The 24,115-nt window shown below is 40.9% G+C and overlaps 1 protein-coding gene across 3 annotated transcripts in view; it reads right to left on the reverse strand.

Annotated features, from left to right (window-relative positions):
• Positions 1 to 10,785: 10,785 nt before the first annotated feature.
• slc12a7b (solute carrier family 12 member 7b) overlaps positions 10,786 to 24,115 on the reverse strand; it is a 132,781-nt gene continuing 119,451 nt past the window's right edge. For 2 of the 3 annotated variants that reach the window (XM_084326624.1, XM_084326622.1), the window contains 3 exons: positions 20,353 to 20,367; positions 17,151 to 17,284; positions 10,786 to 13,863 (listed from right to left, as the gene is read on the reverse strand). In XM_084326624.1, coding sequence (XP_084182750.1) covers positions 13,772 to 13,863; positions 17,151 to 17,284; positions 20,353 to 20,367 — 241 coding nt within the window. In that variant the 3' untranslated portion in view covers positions 10,786 to 13,771. The remainder of the gene's footprint in view (positions 13,864 to 17,150; positions 17,285 to 20,352; positions 20,368 to 24,115) is intronic. The other variant, XM_084326623.1, reaches the window with a different exon arrangement.

Below are 24,115 nucleotides of genomic sequence, written 5' to 3' on the forward strand. Positions count from 1 at the left end.
GTTGAATTGGATGATACGAAATTGGGATGGGAGAAAAATAGAAAAATGGGAGAAAAAGTGGATAAAAAAAAAAAAAATACGCCCTTGGTTTTGGCTAACTCTGAATACCTGTCTGTGTCGTGCAATTGGGGTCGCATATACAAACCATAACACCGACGGCAAGGATTAAGGTAAATGGTAGTCTGACGGACCGGATTAAACTAGAGAGAGCTACCAAACAGGGTTGTTGTCTTTCGCCGACACTCTTCGATGTATTCATCGAACCACTGGCTCAACTAATTAGACAGACATCAAAGGGGTGGAGATAAGGGGAACAGAACATAAATTGGGACTGTTCGCAGACGACGTGATAGTATATATGAGACAACCAGACACAAGCTTCCCGATACTGATGGATTTACTGACAGAATTTGGATATTACTCAGGGTATAGACTTAATGTGACGAAGACACAGACTTTAGCATTGAACTACACTCCAACGATAGAGATCAAAGAAAAATACAAAATTAAATGGGACATGGACAGGATCAAGTACCTAGGGGTGAACATTACAAGAGGGGTGGAGGGGTTATACGATGCAAACTATACACAGATTAATCAGAAAATCAAGAGAGACCTAGAAACATGGACAGTAATGCCCCTAGATTTCAGCTCAAGGATCGAAATCATTAAGATGAACATATTACCAAGGTTATTATTATACCTATTTCAGTCTTTACCTATATTAATACCACAAAAACTATTCAGAGAATGGGATAGACAGATATCAAGATTCATTTGGGGGGGGGGAAGACCAAGGATCAGATATGTGACTCTACAACTAACAAAGGACAAAGGAGGAATGGCAGTACCCAGTTTAGAAGACTATTATGCAGCACAGCTTAGAACAGTAGCATGCTGGTGGAATGTGAATTATGAAGCCAAATGGAAAGACATATAAACCAAAAGAGAGGGATTCAAAGTGCAGGCACTAATAGGAGATAGGGAGCTGTTCAGAAGACAGGAACAACTACTAGACCCAATTACCAAATTCACTATAAATATATGGAACACAATAGTAAAGAAATACAAACTAGAAAAATAATTCAAGATACTGAGATGGATAACACGCAACAACAAATTCAAGACAGGGATAGATGACCATGGGTTCAAAAGATGGGAATGGGGGGTATAACAGCAATACGTACAATGATAGAAGGAGGGGAGATGCAGACTCTACAAAAATTGAAAGAAAGATTCGGACTAGAGAATAGAGACTACTTTAGATATTTACAGATTAGAGATTACTATAACAAAGAAATAAAACAAGACAGAGACAAAGAACAGAATGGGATAATTAAGATAATGGTAAAAACATATGAAGGAAGGAAGGGGAGGGTTATATCAGCACTATATCAGGCAATAATGGACAGCAAGGAAATTACAACCTTGTATATAAAAGAAAAGTGGGAGAATGAATTAGAAACAGAGATAACAGAGGAAGAATGGTATAACACATGTAAGATACAACAATCAACCACAGGATCAAGGATATGGAGGGAGTTTGGGTGGAAAAACATAATTAGATTCTTTATAACACCAGAAATACAGGGCAATTACATACCAACACAGAAGCCATGTTGGAGAAAACGTGGGCAAGAAGTAGCGAACCACACACACATATTCTGGGAATGTCAGAAAATAAGAATATATTGGGAAGAGATAGGAGGGATAATAAATGAAATAGTAGGATATGAAATACCCCAGACAGGTCAAGTACTATACCTAGGGAACTTGACACAGAAAGAAATTCAGGGAGAAGACAAATATATGATTAAGATACTATTAGTAGCAGCAAGGAAACAAGGAAAAATGACGAAGGAAAAATGGATAGAGAAAGAGGGGATACAGGAAATGGAGAGAATCACACATATGCTGAGGCTACAAGAGGAGAAATTTGAGTCAAAATGGGAAAAGTGGGAGGAATATAGGAAGAAAGGAAACGACATCACAGAAGAATGAAAAGGAAACAAGAAAATAAATTGAAATGTAAATAAACAATGTATGGACCAATGAACCCATGTCACTCCTTTTTATTTATTTTTGTCCCCCTTTTATTTGTTTTTTGATATTATGTCTTTATAATTTTGTCTGTAACTGTATTGTCTTTGATGTTTAACACTATGGCGTCCGTTCACGAGTATATACGTGTTTCGATTCCATGCGTTGTGGTCCAGAGCCACGAGTATACTCGTGATGAGTTGTTATTGTTTTATTCCATATTTATAACGCTTATTAGGTCCCCGATCCACTAGCAGGATCTTTCCACATATTTGATTTTCGAAACATGCAGTACCGGCCAGATCCGCTTAGGGGCGCCATCGCTCCACTGCAGTATCATTGAGGGGATTTAAAAAAAAATGCTTTTACAGTCCTGTGGGCGGATCATAGAGCCTTGATTCCAAACGAAGACCCTCCATCTTTGATCAGCTTGCCGAAAGTTTTTTTCAGTGTGGAATAATGGGATTTATGATTAGCCAATGTGCATATCGATCTACCAGAATCCGATGACTGGTGAGGAAATGCTGCCGGCGATCACATGGCCTGACGGTAGGATAATATTACCCCAAATTACAGCTGGATTGGACATTGTTTTATAACGTGATAGACTACTGACATTGGCTACCGGAACGCACACTCTATTGCTAATCAATAATACTGATCGGCGTTCCCCGCCGCCCCCATTTCATCCATAGATGCTCTGTAATAGTCCGGATGCTACGCAGTTTGTTTTATTTCATTTGTATATATACAGCAGAAATGGCGTTTGATATAACGGCGCCAACGTTTAGCCTTTTTTGCAGCCTCCTGCAGAAAAGCCTAGACGAAAAGCGCGATATACCTTATATTCACGACGCTATAAAATGACAACCAACCGATGGATTTTTATTTTCTTTAAGCCATTATGAAGACACGGTTTATGCACTCAAGTGACAATGAGAATGGACAGATAGCAATACTATAAAATGATATATAAAGCTCTTAGAAAGTACATCAGTTTGTTTACAATCCTCTGTCCTCTGAAGCCTAAATCGCCGCGGGGCTCCGGTCGTCATTTAAAAACTGCAAATAAAGATTTAAGTTCAAAAAAAATATCCAATCTGGTGACAGCTCATAACACCCCCGCATCTGTCACAATAAATATGATGGATGTAATAGAAAAACATGATGTGTTAGGATGAATTTATATGATTAATTTCACATTATTCCTGACTACAGCCATTTTGACTTGATAAACAAATGGGTAACCACATAAATAGAATATCCATTATTCTGTAACCATAGATATAGAATATCCATTATTCTTTATCTATGGTTTACACCTTTGTTTACCCATCTATGTCAAAATGGCTGCTCTGAAAGGGGCCTATTGCAGTGGCCATGTGTCCCACCACTGGTGATGACTGACACAGCTATTTATTACCAATATAAAGTAATAAATGGCTTTGGACTGACACACATAATCAACAACATCGCAGTGAATGGAAAAAGCTTGGACGTCCTCCAGTTTCAGCCCAGTGGGAGAGAGCTAACCGCAGTGGATCTGGTGGTCAGGAGGGGAAGAGGACGTTGTCAGACATGGTACACATAGTGATCTGCCATGTCGTGCATATCCCTCACACACAAACAACAAGAACACACGTGCACGTGCACGCGCACGCACACGCACACACACACACACAGACACACATGTTGACCTACTTCTGTGCAGTTTCATCAGAGATGTGAGAGCACAGTGTCGACCAGTGGTCAACATCCAGTCTCTATTTTCCTTCAGTTGGTCTCTGTGATCGATCAGGTCAACAATGTACCGAACAAACGGAGGACGGAGAGTACTTTGGACTGATAGATTGTGCTCATTATTATCAAGGGAGTTAAAGGTCACCTTGTGTCATGAAATGTCAGTCCAGGCCAAGGTTACATGGCAATGATGTCTGTTGTCAGAGGTTATGGAGGAATGCTGTCTGGATCCTGTGAGCTTGTATTTGAATTGTCAAAATCAAAAGAGACTTTGATTTGTTTGTCCTTAACATCCCATGACAAAGTATAAAAATAAAATACATGTTTTTGGACCATGTGAATGCCTCCTATAAACAGGGTTTTAATTACCAATCGGGAGCGAGTCAGTGTGAATGAGTGAGTGATGTTAACTGAGTGAGTGAGTGAGTGAATGAAGGAGTCACAGTTTAATGAGTGAGTGAGTGAATGAAGGAGTCAGTCAGTGTAATGAGTGAGTGAGTGAATGAAGGAGTGAGTGAGTGAGTGAGTGAGTGAATGAAGGAGTCAATGTAATGTAACTGATAAAAAGTATGTATCAGTGTGTATGTCCATCAGTGTGTATGTTTATCAGTGTGTATGTTTATCAGTGTATGTTCATCAGTGTGTATGTCCATCAGTGTATGTTCATCAGTGTGTATGTTTATCAGTGTGTATGTCCATCAGTGTATGTTTATCAGTGTGTATGTTCATCAGTGTGTATATTCATGTTTATCAGTGTGTATGTCCATCAGTGTGTATGTTTATCAGTGTGTATGTTCATCAGTGTGTATATTTGTGTATGTCCATCAGTGTGTATGTTTATCAGTGTGTATGTTCATCAGTGTGTATATTCATGTTTATCAGTGTGTATGTCCATCAGTGTGTATGTTTATCAGTGTGTATGTTCATCAGTGTGTATGTTCATCAGTGTGTATGTTCATCAGTGTGTGTGTTTATCAGTGTGTATGATGATGATGATGAATAGTTTTATTTTCGGTCTTTGTTTACAGATAAATCAAAAACACACATTTTGTGTGGACTTTCAAAAGGAAAAGAAAAAAAGAAAAAATCACAAATGTACATATTCAAAGTAAGCTCACACACAAAATCCAAACTCAATGACCGAAAAAAGGAATAGGCTGAAGCACATGCTTATTTTTGCCTATCCTTTACAATTCTTAAAACTAAAAACTAAAGAAAGAAACATTTAAAATATGCTGCAAGATATAATTTTTTTCTTTTTCTTTAAGAGAAAAAAGAAAAGAGAAAATAAATGTTTGATATTTTACTCAAAACTGTACTCCTGAATTATTTTATCCTTCAGGGCCTTTTTAAATCTCCCCTGAGAGGTACACAACTTCAACCCGTCACTAAGACTATTCCACATTTTAACTCCCAAAATTGTAACACATCTAGCTTTTACATTAGTTCTTACACAACCCCCTTAAATTATACTTTCCTTCTCTTGGTTGAAAGAGACATTGAATACAAGCTGGTAGGTTCTTACTCTTAGCACGAAAAATGATCTCCAAGGTTTTTATGTAAACCATATCTACACATTTTAATGTGCAGGACTTTATGAATAATGCATTTTTCGATTCAAGATAACTAGCTTTATTTATTATTCTAATAGCTCTTTTCTGTAGTTTAATAATAGGATCTATATTTGTTTTATAAACATTCCCTCAGACCTCAACACAATATGACATGTATGGCATCATGTATGTTCATCAGTGTGTATGTTTATCAGTGTGTATGTCCATCAGTGTGTATGTTCATCAGTGTGTATGTTTATCAGTGTGTATGCACATGTTTATGTTCATCTATGTGAGTTCTTTGTTCGTCTGGATGCTGTCTTATTAGCATCTCTCTCTCTCTCTCACTCTCACTCTCACTCACTCTCTCACGCACGCACGCACGCAGTGTGTTTGTGTGACACAGAGACCATGTGACTAGCATGGGATGGTCAGCCATGGGCTGGCGGCTGGGGGGGGGGGGGGGGGGGGCAACTTAATTGATAAATAGGAAATAGGCCTAGTTGTGCAAAATTCTGAACTTACTACCGGTATTTAAACCACTGCAAGAGAAAGTTAAATAATTGAATCAGCTGTTCCAAATGTGTCTCCACTATCTATATATAAATCTTTGATAAATAATAAATTCCAAAGAGAGGACTTGGACTGTGAAGATTCGATGTCAAGCCAAATTGAAGACGGATCTGATTTAAGCCAGCCAGCAAGCACCCTAAGGTGCGCTGCTAGCTAATAGTGCCGGCGGCACGGTGGTGTAGTGGTTAACACTGTCGCCTCACAGCAAGAAGGTCCAGGGTTCGATTCCCGCTTGGGGACCAGGTTTCCGTGTTGCCAGGTACCCAGGTGGGCGATCTCCCATGCCTTTCTGTGTGGAGTTTGCATGTTCTCCCCGGGCTTGCAAGGGTTTCCCCCCGATAAGATAAACCCAATGGAAAAACATGCATACAACAGATCGCTGACGAGTCCTTGACGAAGACGGGCAGGAGCACTTGGATTGGTCCCCGGGCACGGACCGCACGGTACCTCGCCGACGCCCTGTCTGTTCCCGGCTGCCCTTGGGGGGAAGGATGCCGGGATGGGTTAAGCGCAGAGCTCAATCGCATCGGCGTTCCCACGTTGGAGGGGAAAGGTCTTCCAGTTTAGAAGATCCTTCTCCCTTAAAGGTCTATCAATTGCAATAAATCACATGTTTATTCCCTCAATGATGAATAGGGCCTTTGATACCTGGGTTAGAAGAGGTGTGATCTCGCTGTCTGATCTATATATTGACAACAGTTTTGCCTCCTTTGAGCAGTTGGTGCAGAAATGCAATATTCCCAGGACACACTTTCATCAGTATTTGCAGCTCCGGAACTTTGTAGCCTCGAACTCAGATTGCTTCCCTGTTGTACCCTCCTGCCTCTCTGTTAGACTACATTTTGAACAGTAAATCGGTCCAGAAACAGGTTATAAGTAGCAATTTGACACCTCTAGACCTCTAGAGTTAAGGATAAATGGGAAACAGACTTAGAAGAACCAATTACAGAAGACACTTGGGCAAAAATAATACATTATTCAATTCCATAATAATTCCATTTGTCTTAAGCATGCTGTTATCCAGTTTAAGATTGTACACCATCTGCACTGGTCTAAAGACAGACTCTCTATGATATATGCAGACATAGATCCTACGTGTGATCGATGCAGACAGGCTCCAGCCACTCTGCTTCACATGTTTTGGACATGTCCAAAGCTTTATACATTCTGGCAAACCATCTTCGAGACCTTCTCTGGGATACGTGGAAAGGCAGTGGAGCCATCTCCATTTATTGCATTATTTGGGGTAGCCCCAGTGGACACCCCTCTTAGATGGTGGGAAATTAGAATGTTGGCCTTCTGCTCACTCCTGGCCAGGAGACTGATATTATTTAAATAGAAGGACCCAAATCCACCTACATAAAGTCACTGGATACATTTGAATGATATGCCGTTTGCAATTAGTAGAGCTAATTTGACAATGTATGCCGACGATTCCACTATTTATTATGCGGCTCAGGCTGCCACATACAGAGCTTAGTCAGGTTATGTCTAGTGAGCTTAGCATTATATACAAATGGATCAAATCAAATAAACTTAATTTATCAAAAACAATGTGCATAATTCTCGGCTCTCGACTATCACACAATCCCAAATTGAATTTACAGATTGAGGGTCAAACCATACAATAAGTAAAGACTGTGAAGCTTTTAGGACTCTGGCTTGATGGTGCATTGTCTTGGTCCGATCACATCAACAAGGTGTTGCCAAAATGGGCAGAGCGGTTGCAGTCACACGGAAGTGCTCACCTTATCTCACATCATTGCGGTTTCGTCTTGTTTGCTCTATGGTTTTATGTCATTTAGACTACTGCTCTGTAGTATGGTCATCTGCATCCAATGGTCTACTCAGAAAGCTACAAGTAGCTCAAAACAAAGCAGCTAGACTGGTCCTAGGCTACTCAGCTAGGTCTAGTGTGGTTGACATGCATGCACGTCTCTCATGGCTCAGTGTTAAGGTAAGATTATCTGCTAACTTAATTACATATCTTCATAGAGTTACTCAAACTCAAACTCCTAAGTTCCTTTATAATTTCATTGTGTACAGGGCAAGTACTCACAGTCTCACACACATTCCACCAGAGGGGCAAGAGGTGGATTGATTACCTTACCTCTACCTCTATACATTTTATGAAAAGGGCGGTATTTTATAAGGCGATAGTATCCTGGAACTGTGTTCCCAGCGATGTTCGGAACATCAAAGGAAAGGCTAGTTTTAAAAGAAATCTTAAACACTATTTACACTGACACACAATAACAATTTTGTCTTCAGCACAGCTTGAATACATGAACACCCTGATAAATTGTTTTATTTTGTTCTAACTGGATTTTATCTCTTGTTTTTTCATCTCCTGTTTTATATTTCTTTTTATTCTATGATAGATGTTTTTTCTCTATTCTATGATTAATTCTTTTTGTGATATATGCTTTTCTTATGTTCTATAGGTGTTATCTTGTGTATGCATGTTGTTGGACCCCAGGAAGATAGCTGCCGCTTAGGTGTCAGCTAATGGGGATCCGTTTAAATAAACAAAATAAACTGGATCAGAGAAGTCATGTATCATTTATTCAACTGGAAAATATCAGATATACTGTCAAGAGGATGTACGAGAAAATTGCATATTTTGCAACCTTTCTTAACCTTTTTTGAAGATATGGAAGCTGACAGCATGACAATGTAACCCGTTTTTATCATTTCATTGTTTTTTATTTGTAATATGTATCTTCTTTCTCCTAGTGTCTGGCTATTTAAAAAAAAATCTGGTATTGGGGATGGGTGGTTCTGACTTTATTTTCTTTCTCTTGGTCCTTTTTGGACCCATGTTTATAATGTGAAACTTGAAATAAAAAGACATTGAAAAAATAAAATAAAAATAAAAAGACAAAAAACATGCAATGTCTATCAATAAAATATTAATGTATTACATTTTGAGTGGATTGCATTGAAAGGGAGTTGACCTCAGCTCTGAAAGATACAGTATCCTACTCCTGCTGCCTAAACCCAACCCGTATTATCAAGGCAAGGCAGCCCCCTAGTGGACAAAATAAAATAAAATAGATCTAGTATAATGGCCTCATTCAGTTTCATTGTATTCAGATTTAGACTGAATAAATAAATCAAGTTTTGGAATGAACAAGGAGACAGTAGTTGTTGGGTTTATTTAAGCATGTTTATTAATTACTCAGAGGCACAGATATCATTTACAGGACTACCCTCCTCTATATGTGCACCAACAAGTAACCTCCTGCTACAGTCTGAGGCCTGGTACTGAACTGGACAGCAGCAGAAACACACACACACACACACACACACACACACACACCATGCATGCACACACACACCCAAGCAAGCACACCACGCCCCCACACACACACACGCCCAAGCATGCACTCCATGCACACCAAGGACACATGCAGACCACGCACACCTTTGTTCCTCAAAGGAATAATGCATATGAACCCACACACACACTTTTCCTTAAAGGACACACACACACACACACACACATGTACATTCATACATACACAGACGCAAACACACCTTCACTCATCAATGATATGTGCATAAACACACAGAGGAAGCAACTCCTTGAGTGTGCATGCACACACACACACACACACACACACACACACACACACACACAATTCTGCTGGTCCTAGCACAGAGGCTTGTTGAACTAATTTCCAACATGGGAACATATACAGATTCTACCAAGCCTCAGTGACACCTTGAGGTAGATAACTTTCTCCAGTCACTCCAAACTACCAGGGGTTTGGGGTCAGTTTACCGTCAATTCACTCCATTTGGGAAACAGGGGCGTAGCGTGCGTGTGCAGGGGGGGGGGGACCCTCAGAGGGTCTAGACTAAAGCGTGTTTATGTGTATGGTGTGTATGCTGTGAGGTGTGTACGAGTCATGGATGGTGTGAGGTGTGTATGAGTCATGGATGGTGTGAGGTGTGTACGAGTCATGGATGGTGTGAGGTGTGTACGAGTCATGGATGGTGTGAGGTGTGTACGAGTCATGGATGGTGTGAGGTATGTACGAGTCATGGATGGTGTGAGGTGTGTACGAGTCATGGATGGTGTGAGGTGTACGAGTCATGGATGGTGTGAGGTGTGTACGAGTCATGGATGGTGTGAGGTGTGTACGAGTCATGGATGGGGGCCCAGCGACACACCCGTCAGGAAGTGTATTTTCTTCAAAAGGGAAACTTACTAAAATTACAGTTAACAGATTGTTATATCTGGTATATACTAACTGAAAATAGAGTTTCCATCATAAGTGAATCAAGTGTATTTTGAATTAAATTGACTGAATTTACCCCAAACCCTGCTCAACTACACAGCGGTGCAACACAGTGCAGACCGACATCTCCTATTCACCTCCAGTAGCATCTTCTTTAATTGCTTAGAAGAATTGTCTATTCAAGTTTTATTTTATTTGTATTATTAATTATGTGCTGCTGCTGCTACTATTCAGCTCAGGAACCAAGCCTAAATAAAAAATTAAAAAACATATTTATAACATAACTGTTTAAACATTGGTTTAAACTTCTTAAAACTAGACAACATTTGTTTTTTGTTTTTTTATTACACAGACTCAAAGATTTTATCTTTGGTGGGCTAAAATACAAAAACAAAAAAACATTTCAAATATTTTCAATTAACAATAGTCAATGACAAAGTGATATATAACCCATACATTTTTTTTTTAGTTCAGTCAAATCATCTTGACATTCTCAGCCCTTGTGTGGCTCTTCTGTACGATCACAGCTGTTATGTTGTGTTTCTGATGGGTTTAAAAAAAATATTAACACAAACAAAAGAGGTCTGCAAACAACTTCACTACCATCCACACCTGCCTCCTTCAAACACTCCCCCCCCCCCCCCCCCCCTCCTTCCATAAAATCACAAGACTCCCCATCCTGAAAAGTAACACTTACAGAGTAACAGAGGATCAGTTATGACATCGCGGTTAAGTCCAGATATATACCACACGACCATGACTAGTTACACAGGTGTACGTCAGGGACAGAATAAAACACGATAAACCCAGACAATTACACGTACTAACGGACGAAAATACTCTACAACAGAAGTTCTTTTTTTTTCTCCCCACAAACGTAGACTGTAGAACGACATTCTGTTTTACTTAATACTGTACAGCTAAGAAAAGGTTCAAGAGAAACTGTGGAGGTACAGGCGTAACAGGGGAGAGGGTCCTTTCTTCCTTCCTGCCGAACCAAACTTTTCCCTTGGTGCTGAGACAGTATGCAGCCCGTGTAGAACAGTGGGATTCAAAATACCCTAGAAATCACGCATTATTCTTTCTTCTTCATCGTTCATGCAAAGCCTTTTGAGACCCGCAGTGAACGAAAACAATATACATAAGAAATTAGGGGGAAATGGGGGATTTGTAATAAATGTTAATCACTTTAATTGTTATTAAATATGAACAATTAATAATTGGAACAATTTTGAGTTTTAATTTTCTTCTTTTGGGTTCGATAAAAAACCACTATGGCCGCGTAGCTGATGAACTATGGCGACAACAGACAAAATTATACTTCCACAGTTTCTCTTTTTGGCACGATTTCTCCTATACATGGTCATACTTCCTGACCAGGACTTAAACCCTAAAGAAATGATGGTGAGTTTGATCAAAATAATATCCAAACAAAACAAAAAAACAACAGAACATGTTAGTTGTTTTTTGACTGTCCCGTGACCTCATGTGGGCTGTGAGCCTGGAGCTCACTTATTTATCAATAAGTTAGACTTCTGATGTATGTATGCATGTCGTGGTGGACAGTTTAGCAAAGGTTTTGTCGTATCAGTGCAGTATGCATGGTGAAGGTCAGTGCTGTAGTGCTACTTTTGGGAGCGGACCTACCGTCTATTGTCTGGCTGTGAGTGTAGACAGTGAGCATTAAATGACCATTACAATGAATTGGTCGGGGCACTGGCCCCCCGTGCACTCCCCGCCTCCCCACATCCCTGGTGGAGGTAGGATGACGTGTTGAGTACCCGCTGAGTGAACAGAGTGCTAAACGATAGCTATAGTGCAAAGACGACAGCTCTGGAACTAAACCAGCCGACCCAACATCAAATAATTACAATTCTTATTGTTTTGATTCTAGTTGTAGCGATGGACAGAGTTATATTCAACAAAAAGGTCAATTCCCCCACACACACAACTTCTTAAAAATGGATGCATCGGCTCCTACCAGAGCTAATGACTTTTGCTGAAATGGAACGGGAGGGACTGAAAATGGCCGCCAGAAAATGGCCACGGAGGGGGCGCACTGTGACATCGCGTGATGACAAAGGATAGTATCCCCAAGTTGTCAAACAGAACAGGAAAAAAACCACATGTTGATTCCCAATTCTGCTTCATACAATTGAATATAAACCCTAAACAAAACACATACATATGTAGGTGCGTTTATGTCACACACCATAGTTCACAAAGGGCTGGATTATAGAATACTCACTATGGCTATTTTCCCTAAAGCAACGATAGCTCTCCTTGTGGGTAGGGAACACTGATCACTCGTTCAGCATCGACGCCACAGAATGGATTATTGTAGATCCCTACTGTCCTAACATGAGGTCCACCATCATCCGGGTCTCTACGGGACTACGGTGTATAGAAAGACAGTATCTATTGCACATGAAGAATCCCTCTGTCTCTGTTCCTCACAACATCACCCCTCAGCTACCAACCTGTACAGTACATATGCGTATGCTACACACACACACACACCTGGTTGACCTGCATGAGAAGCACCAATGAGAAAGCAACACCATTAGTGACATCACAAGCGCCGCTTCAACAAATCCCTCTTGACAAAAGCCACGAATCAAACCAAATCTCCCCAATAAACAAGACCTTTAATAATGCTGATTTCTTCAGAACCTGACCACATCATATAGAAATATTCCCCAAACAGACAAGTGTGCCCTTTCAGCAGTTTATATAGAAATCTACTCAGTTCAAATTGAATGAACGTTTTCTGAGGGATGGTTTCTAAATGGTTTCTGCGGAATGACTAAGTACTGAATACAAGTCCTATCAGATCACTAAAGGCCACTCTACTGCACATTGAAACCAAAAGACTATGGCTGTTGAGGGTTGCCTGGAGGGAACTTTCTGCCTCCCCTCCATTTTATGTAAGCTTTATTCTCAACTCCAGCGCCAAACACAAGCCATTCTAGGCAACGGCCTTATCGATTTTAGAAACAGGAGGAGAGAGATATAGAAGTAGGATATATCAATGTGCATTCCCCCCCTGTTTGAGACAAGGTAGAGATCGAGTTCAAACTCAAATAGACAGTAGCCAATAGTAGTCGGGCAGCAAGTTGCCATCTACTGTATGTGTGTATGTGTGCGAGTTCTTTCAGGTTCGACATGCTTCATCGCACCCTGTGAGCAGAGGACAGACAACAACAAAAGACAACAAGGTTTGCATCAACAGCACAGTCACCTCTTTGCTATAACAAGTGTCAATAGCTTGACAAAACCAACACAAGCAGAGGGAGAAGATATGAAAATATAACATGTAGTACAACAAAAGTAAATGAAAAGTATAAAGTGTCTATATGCTCCCAGTCAACAGGGGTGTACGGTGGCCTGGCGTGGACACACAGCGTTTTCTCTCTCTCTCTCTCTCTCTTGATTATAGTCAGGTGACTAATCGGCAACTGGGTTCTTCCATTGTGAGGTCATTAAGACACTGTCCAATCACAAGTAGCCCCCCCCCCCCCCCCCCCTAAAACTTGAATTAGGTTTCTCCCCTGAAAATGCCCGCTAACTGGTATCCATGGCAACGGCCCGCGTGTGCAGGGTGGGGCACGAGTGTCTTTAGGAGTAAATGGTGATGACCTCACGTCCGCCGCCACGCACCAGGAGGACGCGGTTCAGACCTTCCAACAGCACCTCCAGGAACTCCATGTCTGAGAGGACAGTGGTCAAGGAGGACACACACAGAGAAACCGTACAGGACAGTAGGGCTGGCCTCGGCTAAAGACATTCTCAGTCGACTGATCGTGGAATTTACAGATTAGTTGATTTTAGGGATGTCCCGATCACGTTTTTTGGCTCCCGATCTGATCCCGATCATGTGATTTTGAGTATCTACCGATACCGATCTTTCCCGATCCGATCATTTTTAATTTTTTTTAATAATAATAATAATTCTTATTTTTTTATCACAATTTCTCACATTACATTCACCCTGAATGTTGATGTTATCCAGGTGAAAAGTTAACTTCTTTCAAGCGAGGCATTGCAATCCTTGACATAAATCATTTGATGTATAATTAAATCAAAGGAAATGCGTTTGGGTCTGAGAGTGTGGCTGGTCTGCCGTTCTGCAGCTGGAGCCGTTTGTTTTGGCAAAATTCTTCTGCTCTGTGTGACAATAAATAAATGAATGATGATATGCAATTTAAAACCAAAACTAAGGCCTCAGTATGAGTTTAAGACGTGAACATGGGCATGTTTGTTAAAAAAAAAAAAAAAAAAAAATCCCATTTTTTTTTTTGGTCCCGATCTTCGGAAAATCACGTGATCGGATCGGGACATCCCTAGTTGATTTCATTGACAAAATCGGTAACACATACTTGTTTTCCACATGCGATAATACAGGACCTCTTTGGATCTAGTGACTAACAGAGATGTGCTTATTATTTTTCAGCAAATAATAAAATGAGCAAATCAATTAACAAAATCTTGTTAGACTAAGACCAAACTGACAGTTTAATTTACTACATGAGCTGTGAGGGAGGAGCCTTACAGGAAAGAATACAGAACGCAGTATAGCAATGTTCCCCAGAAAGCCTTAGCATATTGGCGGTGGTGACAGGCCAGACACACAGATCTAATTTAGGCAGCGTGTCCACAGGACTGAGGGAAGCGTCAGGGGCGCTGGCTTTGGCTGCTGTTGTTCAGCAGGCTACTAGGGCTGGGAAGAAATATCTAATCAGTGCTTAACATCCTAAGATCGATCTAGTAATTCATGCCTTTTTTCAGTGGATGTGTGAAGAGTTTTGCTAAATGTTATTTCTAGCACACCTCCATGTCTCTAGTTTGCCTTGTGCTGAGTTTCTGCTGAGCTACTATGGAAACTCTGTTCACTAGATTTATTGACAACAATGGCAGGTGCTGCTAGTTCCCTGACACCAGCTAGTCTCCTGAAACCAGCTAGTCTCCTGAAACCAGCTAGTTTCTTGAAACCAGCTTGTCGCCTGAAACCAGCTAGTCTCCTGAAACCAGCTAGTCTCCTGAAACCAGCTAGTCTCCTGAAACCAGCTAGTCGCCTGAAACCAGCTAGTCTCCTGAAACCAGCTAGTCTCCTGAAACCAGCTAGTCTCTTGAAACCAGCTAGTCTCTTGAAACCAGCTAGTCTCTTGAAACCAGCTAGTCTCCTGAAACCAGCTAGTCTCTTGAAACCAGCTAGTCTCTTGAAACCAGCTAGTCTCCTGAAACCAGCTAGTCTCTTGAAACCAGCTAGTCTCCTGAAACCAGCTACAGACGCAGCGCTCAAAAATCAAACCAATTCTGCTGCTTGTCTGCTGCTTGTTGCTGCTTGTGTGCCACTTAAGTCTACTCAGGTGTTAATTTTCCGGGGGTGTTGGCTGGGGGAACAAAGGGAGGGTAGTTAACTTAAGTGCTTCCCCAGGGAGGGGGTCGGGGGCTACTGCCCTCAGACCCCCAAAATAATTTTTATATGGGCAGTCTGACTTGGGGTACTGACCATATATTAGTGTTGCAATGCATGATAAGTAAACAGTGAAAAAAGCTAAGAAATCTGATGGGGCTGGGACATTTGGGACGAATAAAAATTTAAGATGAAAATCTGCCCAGCCTGTGGGAGGAAGTGGAGGTGTGAAATCTGGCCCGGTCAAGAACAATAGAGGAGTGGTAGAGAGTGGTAGAGAGGCATGAGAGGTTTGAGTTTTGAGTGCTGTATCTGTAGTCTCCTGAAACCAGCTAGTTCCCTGAAACTACCGGTAGCTAGTACCCTGTGTTCTGTTGTTTATTTTCTTATTACAATAAATCGTTTTGAAATACAAGTTACAATTTCTGTGTCTATTATTTTATATTCACTGCCGTTATTCATGTAAACCAGTAGTCTGAGACATAGTTTATAGCTTAAAAGGGAGTTAAATCTAATTTGGTGATGATCAATGGTTTTTGTGTTAATGTAAGAGCAGTTCAAACAGGCCGGTAAAATTTTACTGGGAGCACCAAAGTAAGGGGGGAGAAACGAACACGACACAAAGCTTAAAAACATGATCCTCTCTCAGTGCTGTTGGGAACGTGCAACAGCACAGTTGAAATGTGTGAGAAAAAGAGGCCGACGCTGTAGAGACATGTGGACACGCCGTCTTCGGTGGTTTAGTGTCTAGTTATTATGCCGCCATGTTTTTATAATGCAGTGAGATGCTCTGTTGCTGCCATTGTGACCCTGATCCACATTACGGACCACAAAAGAAATATGTTCGTTAGCTTTATCACGGAATCCTTGATCATAATAATAATAATATTATTGATGGGGCGGCTACGTGGCGTAGTGGGCAAGGCGCTCGCCACGAATGACGGAGACGCTGGGCTTGCCTGTTCGAGCCCAGCGCTCCACATTGCTTTCAGTTTAGCTGGTCGTTCATACTAATACACATTGGCCGTATTAGGGGGTGGGAAACTGATGGGTGGGGATCGGGCGTTGTGGACAGCGACTCCTACAGGTCGGTTGGTGCGCCTGCGCAGTAGAATCAGGAAGTGTCGGGGGCAGCGTGAGCCTCCCATGCGTTACTCCTCGCCACTGAGAGATCGAGCTGCGCAGGTGAAAAGATGCGACTGCTGTTACCTCAAGTACCGAAGGGGACTTGTGCTATGTATGACTTAGTCCACATTGCAGCCGGCTTGTGGGAGGCAAGAAACAGCGTTCGTGACAGGGGAGGGTTGAATTGGATGATACGAAATTGGGATGGGAGAAAATATAGAAAATGGGAGAAAAAGTGGATAAAAAAAAATATTATAACATTATTGATAATGATAATAATAATGTAAAAATATACTATATTATGAATACATAATAATACGTGTGATATGGTCTCTGCATTTGATTAGTTTCCTTATAATGATCAGATGAAGTTAATTAAATTAATCAAAGTCAATTAATCAATCAATCAATCAATCAACCAACCAACCAACTAATGAATGAATAAGTAAAAGATACAGTTCTCGTCGCCTCCTCTGTTCCTGGGGGGTCCAGGCATGTTGAGCAGGACCAGGTGAGCCCCCTGCGACTTGTTCACCACCACTTCATTCAGTTTGACTGCTGTGTGCATCCGACGCACGTTGGACTGGTTCCTGTTGTTACGATACAAAGTTGACAGCAATAAACAAGACTGGACTGGGATGAAATGTTTAATAAATCAACTGGCTTGATTTATAGGGGAATTCCTCCTAAATTCACTCTTATTATGTAATTCTGAAAAAGAAAAAAAATTAAAAGATTTTTTGTTTGCTAAAGTTTGCAGAATTGTCCTTCCTTTTCTACCAATATTAAATGTCTGGCATTATTTGAAAAAACATGTATATGTTTAATATAGAGACAGGCACACAGCTTGGTTTAATTTACCAATGTTCTAGATGCCATTCACATCCCATTCAACTCCAAACTATATAAAAAATCAATGTCCACGGAGGAGATTTGTGTATCTGGGAAATCTTTACATGGCCTTATGAAGCATTAAAGGAACACATCAACATTATGAGAAACGCACTTTCCGTCTTCTCCAGAGTCAGACAAGAAGATAGATACCAATTCCCTCTCTGTGAGTTCAGTAGAAAGCTGTCCGGCTGCAAGCTAGCTTACCTTAGCACAAATTAATGGAAGTGGATATGGACCACTAGTCTAGTTCAAAACTCCGGGAGAGGTGTTTTTGGCTAACAGCTAGGTTAGCTGGTCCATATCCACTTCCATTCATTTGTGCTGAGCTAGGCTAGCTTGGGCCAACCAGCTTGGGCTAAATTGGTATCCATCTTCTTGTCTGACTCTGGAAAAGATGGTAAGTAAGCGCATTTCCCATAATGTTGGCATCTTCCTTTAAATAGCTAATTGTCTCGTCCTCACCTGATAATCAGACTGAATTGCATTCCATTTAGGCTGGACTTACGATTGGTGATTTAAGATCAGACAGCCTTCAGCCAAGTCAGGAAGCATTGATTTGAAAAGGCTCAACTCTCTCAAGACTATTTTTCATTCAAAGAAATACAAAAATATAAGGCAAGGCCATGCAAAGGTTTTTCTGACGCACAGCAAACATGTGCAATGTTGCTAATACACAGGTTTAGAATCTCTGAGGATGGATATTGAAAGGCTTCTAGAAACAAATAAATGAATCACATGTTTAATCACATCAACAGTTTTGATGATAGTGCTGCACATGAGGGGGAAAGATGACTGGATGATGGACAGAACTTCATAATATACTTTAAACTATGCTTGAGTTTGCCTCTTTTCAGGCTGTTCAAGTGTCAAGCACACCTCAATAAGTACTGTACAATGAAGTAAAACCCCCACATGGCCCTCTCTGTGACTCTGAACTTGGAATATGACCATTTGCAAATAAATGACCATCAACAGAAACCTTTTCTTTCCCCCCTAATAAGCAAACAGCTGTTATCTTTAGCTGCTGGCCAGTCTGTCTCTCTCTCATTCACTCACTCACTCACACACTCACACACTCACACACACACACACGATGAAACACAAGCATGGCCGTTTGTGGTTATGGTTTTAAAGTGTGTTGAATTTCAAACCAACAACCCTTAAAACTCAAAATGTCAAATTAGCTGTGACGTGACACACAGGCAACTCTAAAGCAATGTGAAGTAGCTACTAACCACCATTACTACATGACACACAGGCAACTCTAAAGCAATGTGAAGTAGCTACTAACCACCATTACTACATGACACACAGGCAACTCTAAAGCAATGTGAAGTAGCTAGCTACTAACCACGATGACTAGAATCCTTTGCTAGCCATTTGTTCCTTATAGCCCCTTAATGTTATTCACCTAGAATGCTAAGACCAGGATGGGTCAGGAGTAGCATAGTCTCAGAGCTGTGTCCCCCGCCACCATTCTACATTATTCATATAGTTTTGGTAACATTTTTCAGTCCACATCCATGTTCCAAGGCAATATTTCCAATCTCCGCTGCTTAACAAGGTTGCCTGTGTGTCATTGTCCTTGAGTTAGTGAGGTAATATCACAAACAGTAAATAACAGCAACATGTTAACAGCCGGAAGCAAAAGGCAAAAACATCAAGGCAACTCCACCACGGAACTTGTGCTTCCTGTCCTGCTTGATGAGGAAAACATCCATCTTCTAAAGTTCATGAAGATGTATTGGCAATTTCTTTGGTCTGTTATTGAAATGCAACCACATGAGTTGTCTGTAGTTTTGCCCAATCTATTTCCTATGAGTCACTGGATGGGAAGCACAATTTTGGTGGAACATGCAACAGGACCATGACATCGCTGCATGCAAATTAATCCAACGGAGCAGTCTCCAGCACATACTGTAATATGACGGGGGAAGGACACACACACACACACACACACACACACACACACACACACACACACACACACACACACACACACACACACACACACACACACACACACACACACACACACACACACACACACACACACACACACACACACACACACACACACACGACAGAACTAAAGTCAGAGACAGTCTAATAAGGAGATAGATCACTGTGGTAATTTTGAATGGGGCAATCTGTAATGGTGGCAAACAAGGAAACTACTTATAAACTACTACACAATAAACATATTCAGAGAAAATAAACTTTGATGTGATTATATGTTGAGTAAAATTACAATCCACTGCATTTTGAGGGGAAATGTGAGTTTTGAATATGTTTTGAATGAATCATGATCTCGAAAAGGCTGGGAATCGTGCAGTGAGTAGTTGCCATGTTAACTGTGGAGGCTGTGGCAGAAACCATTGGATGGTGCATAGAAGCTGGTCTAAGTGGGGAAAAAGGCATTTTTCTATAAAACCTTTACCAAATTAACCATTGTGTTGTCAGTAATTTACCACCGACTTCAAACATGAAAGAAAAACAATGACAGGTGTGACAGAATCTTAGATACAGATGACTCCTGATTCAAATAGATGGTCAGGTCTCATTTAGTCCCTAACAACTGACATGGCAGCACAGTGAACCGACTTCTCTTTAGACAGACTCTGCTACAGTCACCACTCAAACAGACACCATGGGTACTGTACACACATACAGGAACAAAGACAAGTAATTAAAGAAACATGTTTAAGAAAGTACACACATACAGCCACACATAAAGCCTATGGCGAAGAGAAATGTGACTTACAGACTCTCCCATTCACTGGAAGGAGGGAAACAGGACAGAACAACAGAGACAGGCTTAGATTAGCCCAAAATATCACATCACCAGATTGATTTTTTGCCTCGACGGTAAAACGGTATTCGACGGCATGTGTTTTTCAGCCCGAATTACAATGTAATATGCAGCGCTGTACCGTAGTGCTATTTTTGGAAGTAGTGTAGGGGAGCGTGCCTACTCTCTGTGTCTGTGATTATGGAGTGTAGATAGTGTTCATGTACCATGTGCGTGTTGCTGTACCGTGAGCATGTGGTTTTGTGTGCAATGTGACCCATCTCTGTCTCTCGTCAATGGACTGATTCACTGGTCATTGTTTGTTGCACTATGTCTATTAGGTGTGATGTGGCCTGAATGTACTTGATGTACTTCATCCATTATGTGTTCCTTTGTATCTATTATGTGCTGATGTGACTATGAACCAAATACCACCGGCCCTCGTTGTGTGATAACCTAATTCAAGTTATATTCTATTCTATTGGGTTTATAAATTGAAAATACAAATAAGTGGACAAGCGTCTCTCACCCAAACTACACTTCTGGTAATAATAATAATAATAATAATAATAATAATAATAATAATAATAATAATAATAATAATAATAATAATAATAATAATAATAATAATAATAATGATTATGATGATAATGATAATTGTGTATGTCTTAATACAATTGTCACTGTGCTATTTAATTCAAAATGGTATTTTTTTAATAACTAGTGCCATTTGGAACGGGTCGACCACTCAGCTCCTGGTATTGCTGCTTGCACCGTTCCCGAGAATCGCTCATCTGATCAACTTCACACTCGACACCACACTCCCTTGGGTCATCAGCAATACACGTGCCAAGTGTGAAGTCGATCAGACGAACGGTTCTCGAGATATCCGAAGGACAGATATACAGAGATTCCTTTCTTTATAGTTATATCTTTTTTAAACTTGAATTAAGTTAAGAATATACAGTATTTGTATATATATTCTTTGGTATATATATATATATGTGTGTGTATGTATATATGTGTGTGTATATATATATATATGTGTGTGTATGTATATATAGGGGACGACGGTGTTGATAAACAACCATGGCCCCATGTGGAGGAATCGTTTCACATGAATATTGGGATGCAATACATAACTTAAGACTCCTCCTTGCTTTCTGCTCCTAGAAACTCCTAGTAACTTATTATGAGATGAGATTTCGGCATGACCCTGACAATATGCAATAAAAATAAGAAAAGTGTGTATTTTGTGTAAGTATTTTAAGGACACTAAAAAAAAGAACATCTATAGTATCAAGCGTTGATATATGTCAAACCCCGCCCTCTTTTCTTCTCCAATCATAACAGCCGGACAACTATGTTAAATGTATTTAGCACTTAACAATCTACCAGATATAGCCATTTTATGGCTTTTTGCTTTATATTTTGAATCCACTGGGCACTGTGACTAATATATTCATGTTGAACACCTGAAATACAGCACCTTTATCTTCCTGGTGTGAAAGGAACACGGACAACGCTGGACTTGGCGCACTGTGACAGTATGGTGTTAGGGGGAGGAGTTAGTCCAAACAACACACTGTGGTGTGGTCCGCTTGGCACAGCCGTGCACTGTGACTCAAGACAGCTGAATGGGTCCATACACGCATGCGCCTGTACATACACACACATACATGTGCATGAATTTGCATGTGTGCACACACGCATGCAAGCAAGCACGCAAGTACACATACATTTGTGCACATACTGGCGTCATCCCAGTGTAGTCTGAATAAATACAGCTTACAGGGTCCCATTTCACCCTGTCAGGATATGGGTGTGTACACACACACGTCACACACACACACACACACACACACACACACACACACACACACACGCACACGCTGCCCTCATGTACTCTGGCATTCGCACCACTCTGACCAGTAGTAATACTGACCTCTGTCATTTTAACTTGCGCATTGAAAACATTCTAAATCAACAATACCAATTTATTTACAGTGTATTAATAGTGTATTAATATTATTATATATATTTTTTTTTATGTTGGTTAACATGCTTTAATTAGCAGGTTAATATAATTGGATTAGCAGTGGTCTTCACCTAGGACCCCTTCTCTTCTCCCTCTACACTAAATCACTGGGTAACATTATCACATCTCATGGCTTCTCATATCATTGTTATGCCGATGATACTCAACTCTTCCTCTCCTTCCCTCCCTCAGATATCCACGTCTCTGAGCGGATCTCGGCCTGTCTGTCCGACATCTCCGCCTGGATGACGACCAACCACCTCAAACTGAACCTAAGCAAAACAGAATTGCTCCACCTGCCGGCCAAATCCTCCCCCCTGACCGACCTCTCCATCACAGTCGAGAATGCAGCTGTGACCGCGTCGCCGACCGCCAAGAACCTTGGTGTTGTCCTCGACGACCAGTTGAACTTCTCTGCTCACATCGCAGCGACAACCAGAACCTGCAGATTCCTCCTGAGCAACGTCAGAAGGATACGCCCCTTCCTGACAAAAGAAGCCACCCAACTCCTCGTCCAATCAACAGTCATCTCCCGCCTCGACTACTGCAACGCACTGCTAGCTGGCCTCCCGGCCACTGCCACCAAGCCTCTTCAACTCATTCAAAATGCAGCGGCCCGCCTGATCTCAAACCTACCGAAGTCAGCCCATGTCACCCCACTTCTTAGGGACCTGCACTGGCTCCCCATTGCTGCACGTATCCGCTTCAAGGCCCTCGACCTAGCATACCGTGCGGCAAAGGGAACCGCTCCCGCCTACCTCCGGTCAATGGTCTCTAACTACACACCCTCAAGACCCCTACGCTCTGCGTCTTCTGGCCGCCTCAGATCTACTCCTATCCAAGCTCCCGGAGGGTCATCAAAGAGAAGCCGCCTATTCTCAGTCCTTGCCCCACAATGGTGGAATGAACTACCCATCCCAGTTAGGACAGCCGAATCCCATCCAATCTTTCGCCGTCGACTAAAGACTCACTTCTTCAACCATTATCTGAAATGATATAAAAAAAAAAAAAAAAAAAAAAAATCTAACCCCGACTAACCTTAATGTCATGCACTTGTCCTAATAAACTAACCTACACTGTAACACGCAACACTTTGATGAACATTGTTACTCAGCTGATAGAGTTATACCCTTCTTGCTGTCTTGTCGCACAGAACTTGTAAGTCGCTTTGGATAAAAGCGTCAGCTAAATGACTAAATGTAAATGTAAATGTAAATGTCTTCAATCTTCTATTCAGGGGAGCCAATAGATATTATTATTATGACCCAAACTTTATTTGTAAATTTACTGTTCAAAACGCTAAGAAAGGGATTAAAAGGAGGTGTATTTCTATTGTTGGGGTTAACTTGTGGAACAATGCTGATATACATTTAAGAATGAGTAATTCGCTTTTGGTTTTTAAGAAAATGGTTTGTATAGCTATTTTTGAAGATTACAAACGTGAATCATCTTTTTGTTATTTTCTTTTAGAATACTGCTTTGGAGTTCTAAGAATATAGGACAGGCATATTAGGGCTGCAACGATTAGAAAAAAATCGGAGACGAGATATTGTTGCGTCGATTAGTAATTAAAAAAAAGATAATAATAATATTATAATTTTTTTTTTAATTTTTTTTAATATAATTGTTTTTCGATTAGTCGACTAATCAAAAAAATAATCGACAGATTAGTCGACTACCAAAATAGTCATTAGTTGC

The sequence above is a fragment of the Notolepis coatsorum genome, assembly GCF_963971535.1.
Source record: "Notolepis coatsorum genome assembly, chromosome: 12".
Taxonomy (NCBI): Eukaryota; Metazoa; Chordata; class Actinopteri; order Aulopiformes; family Paralepididae; genus Notolepis; species Notolepis coatsorum.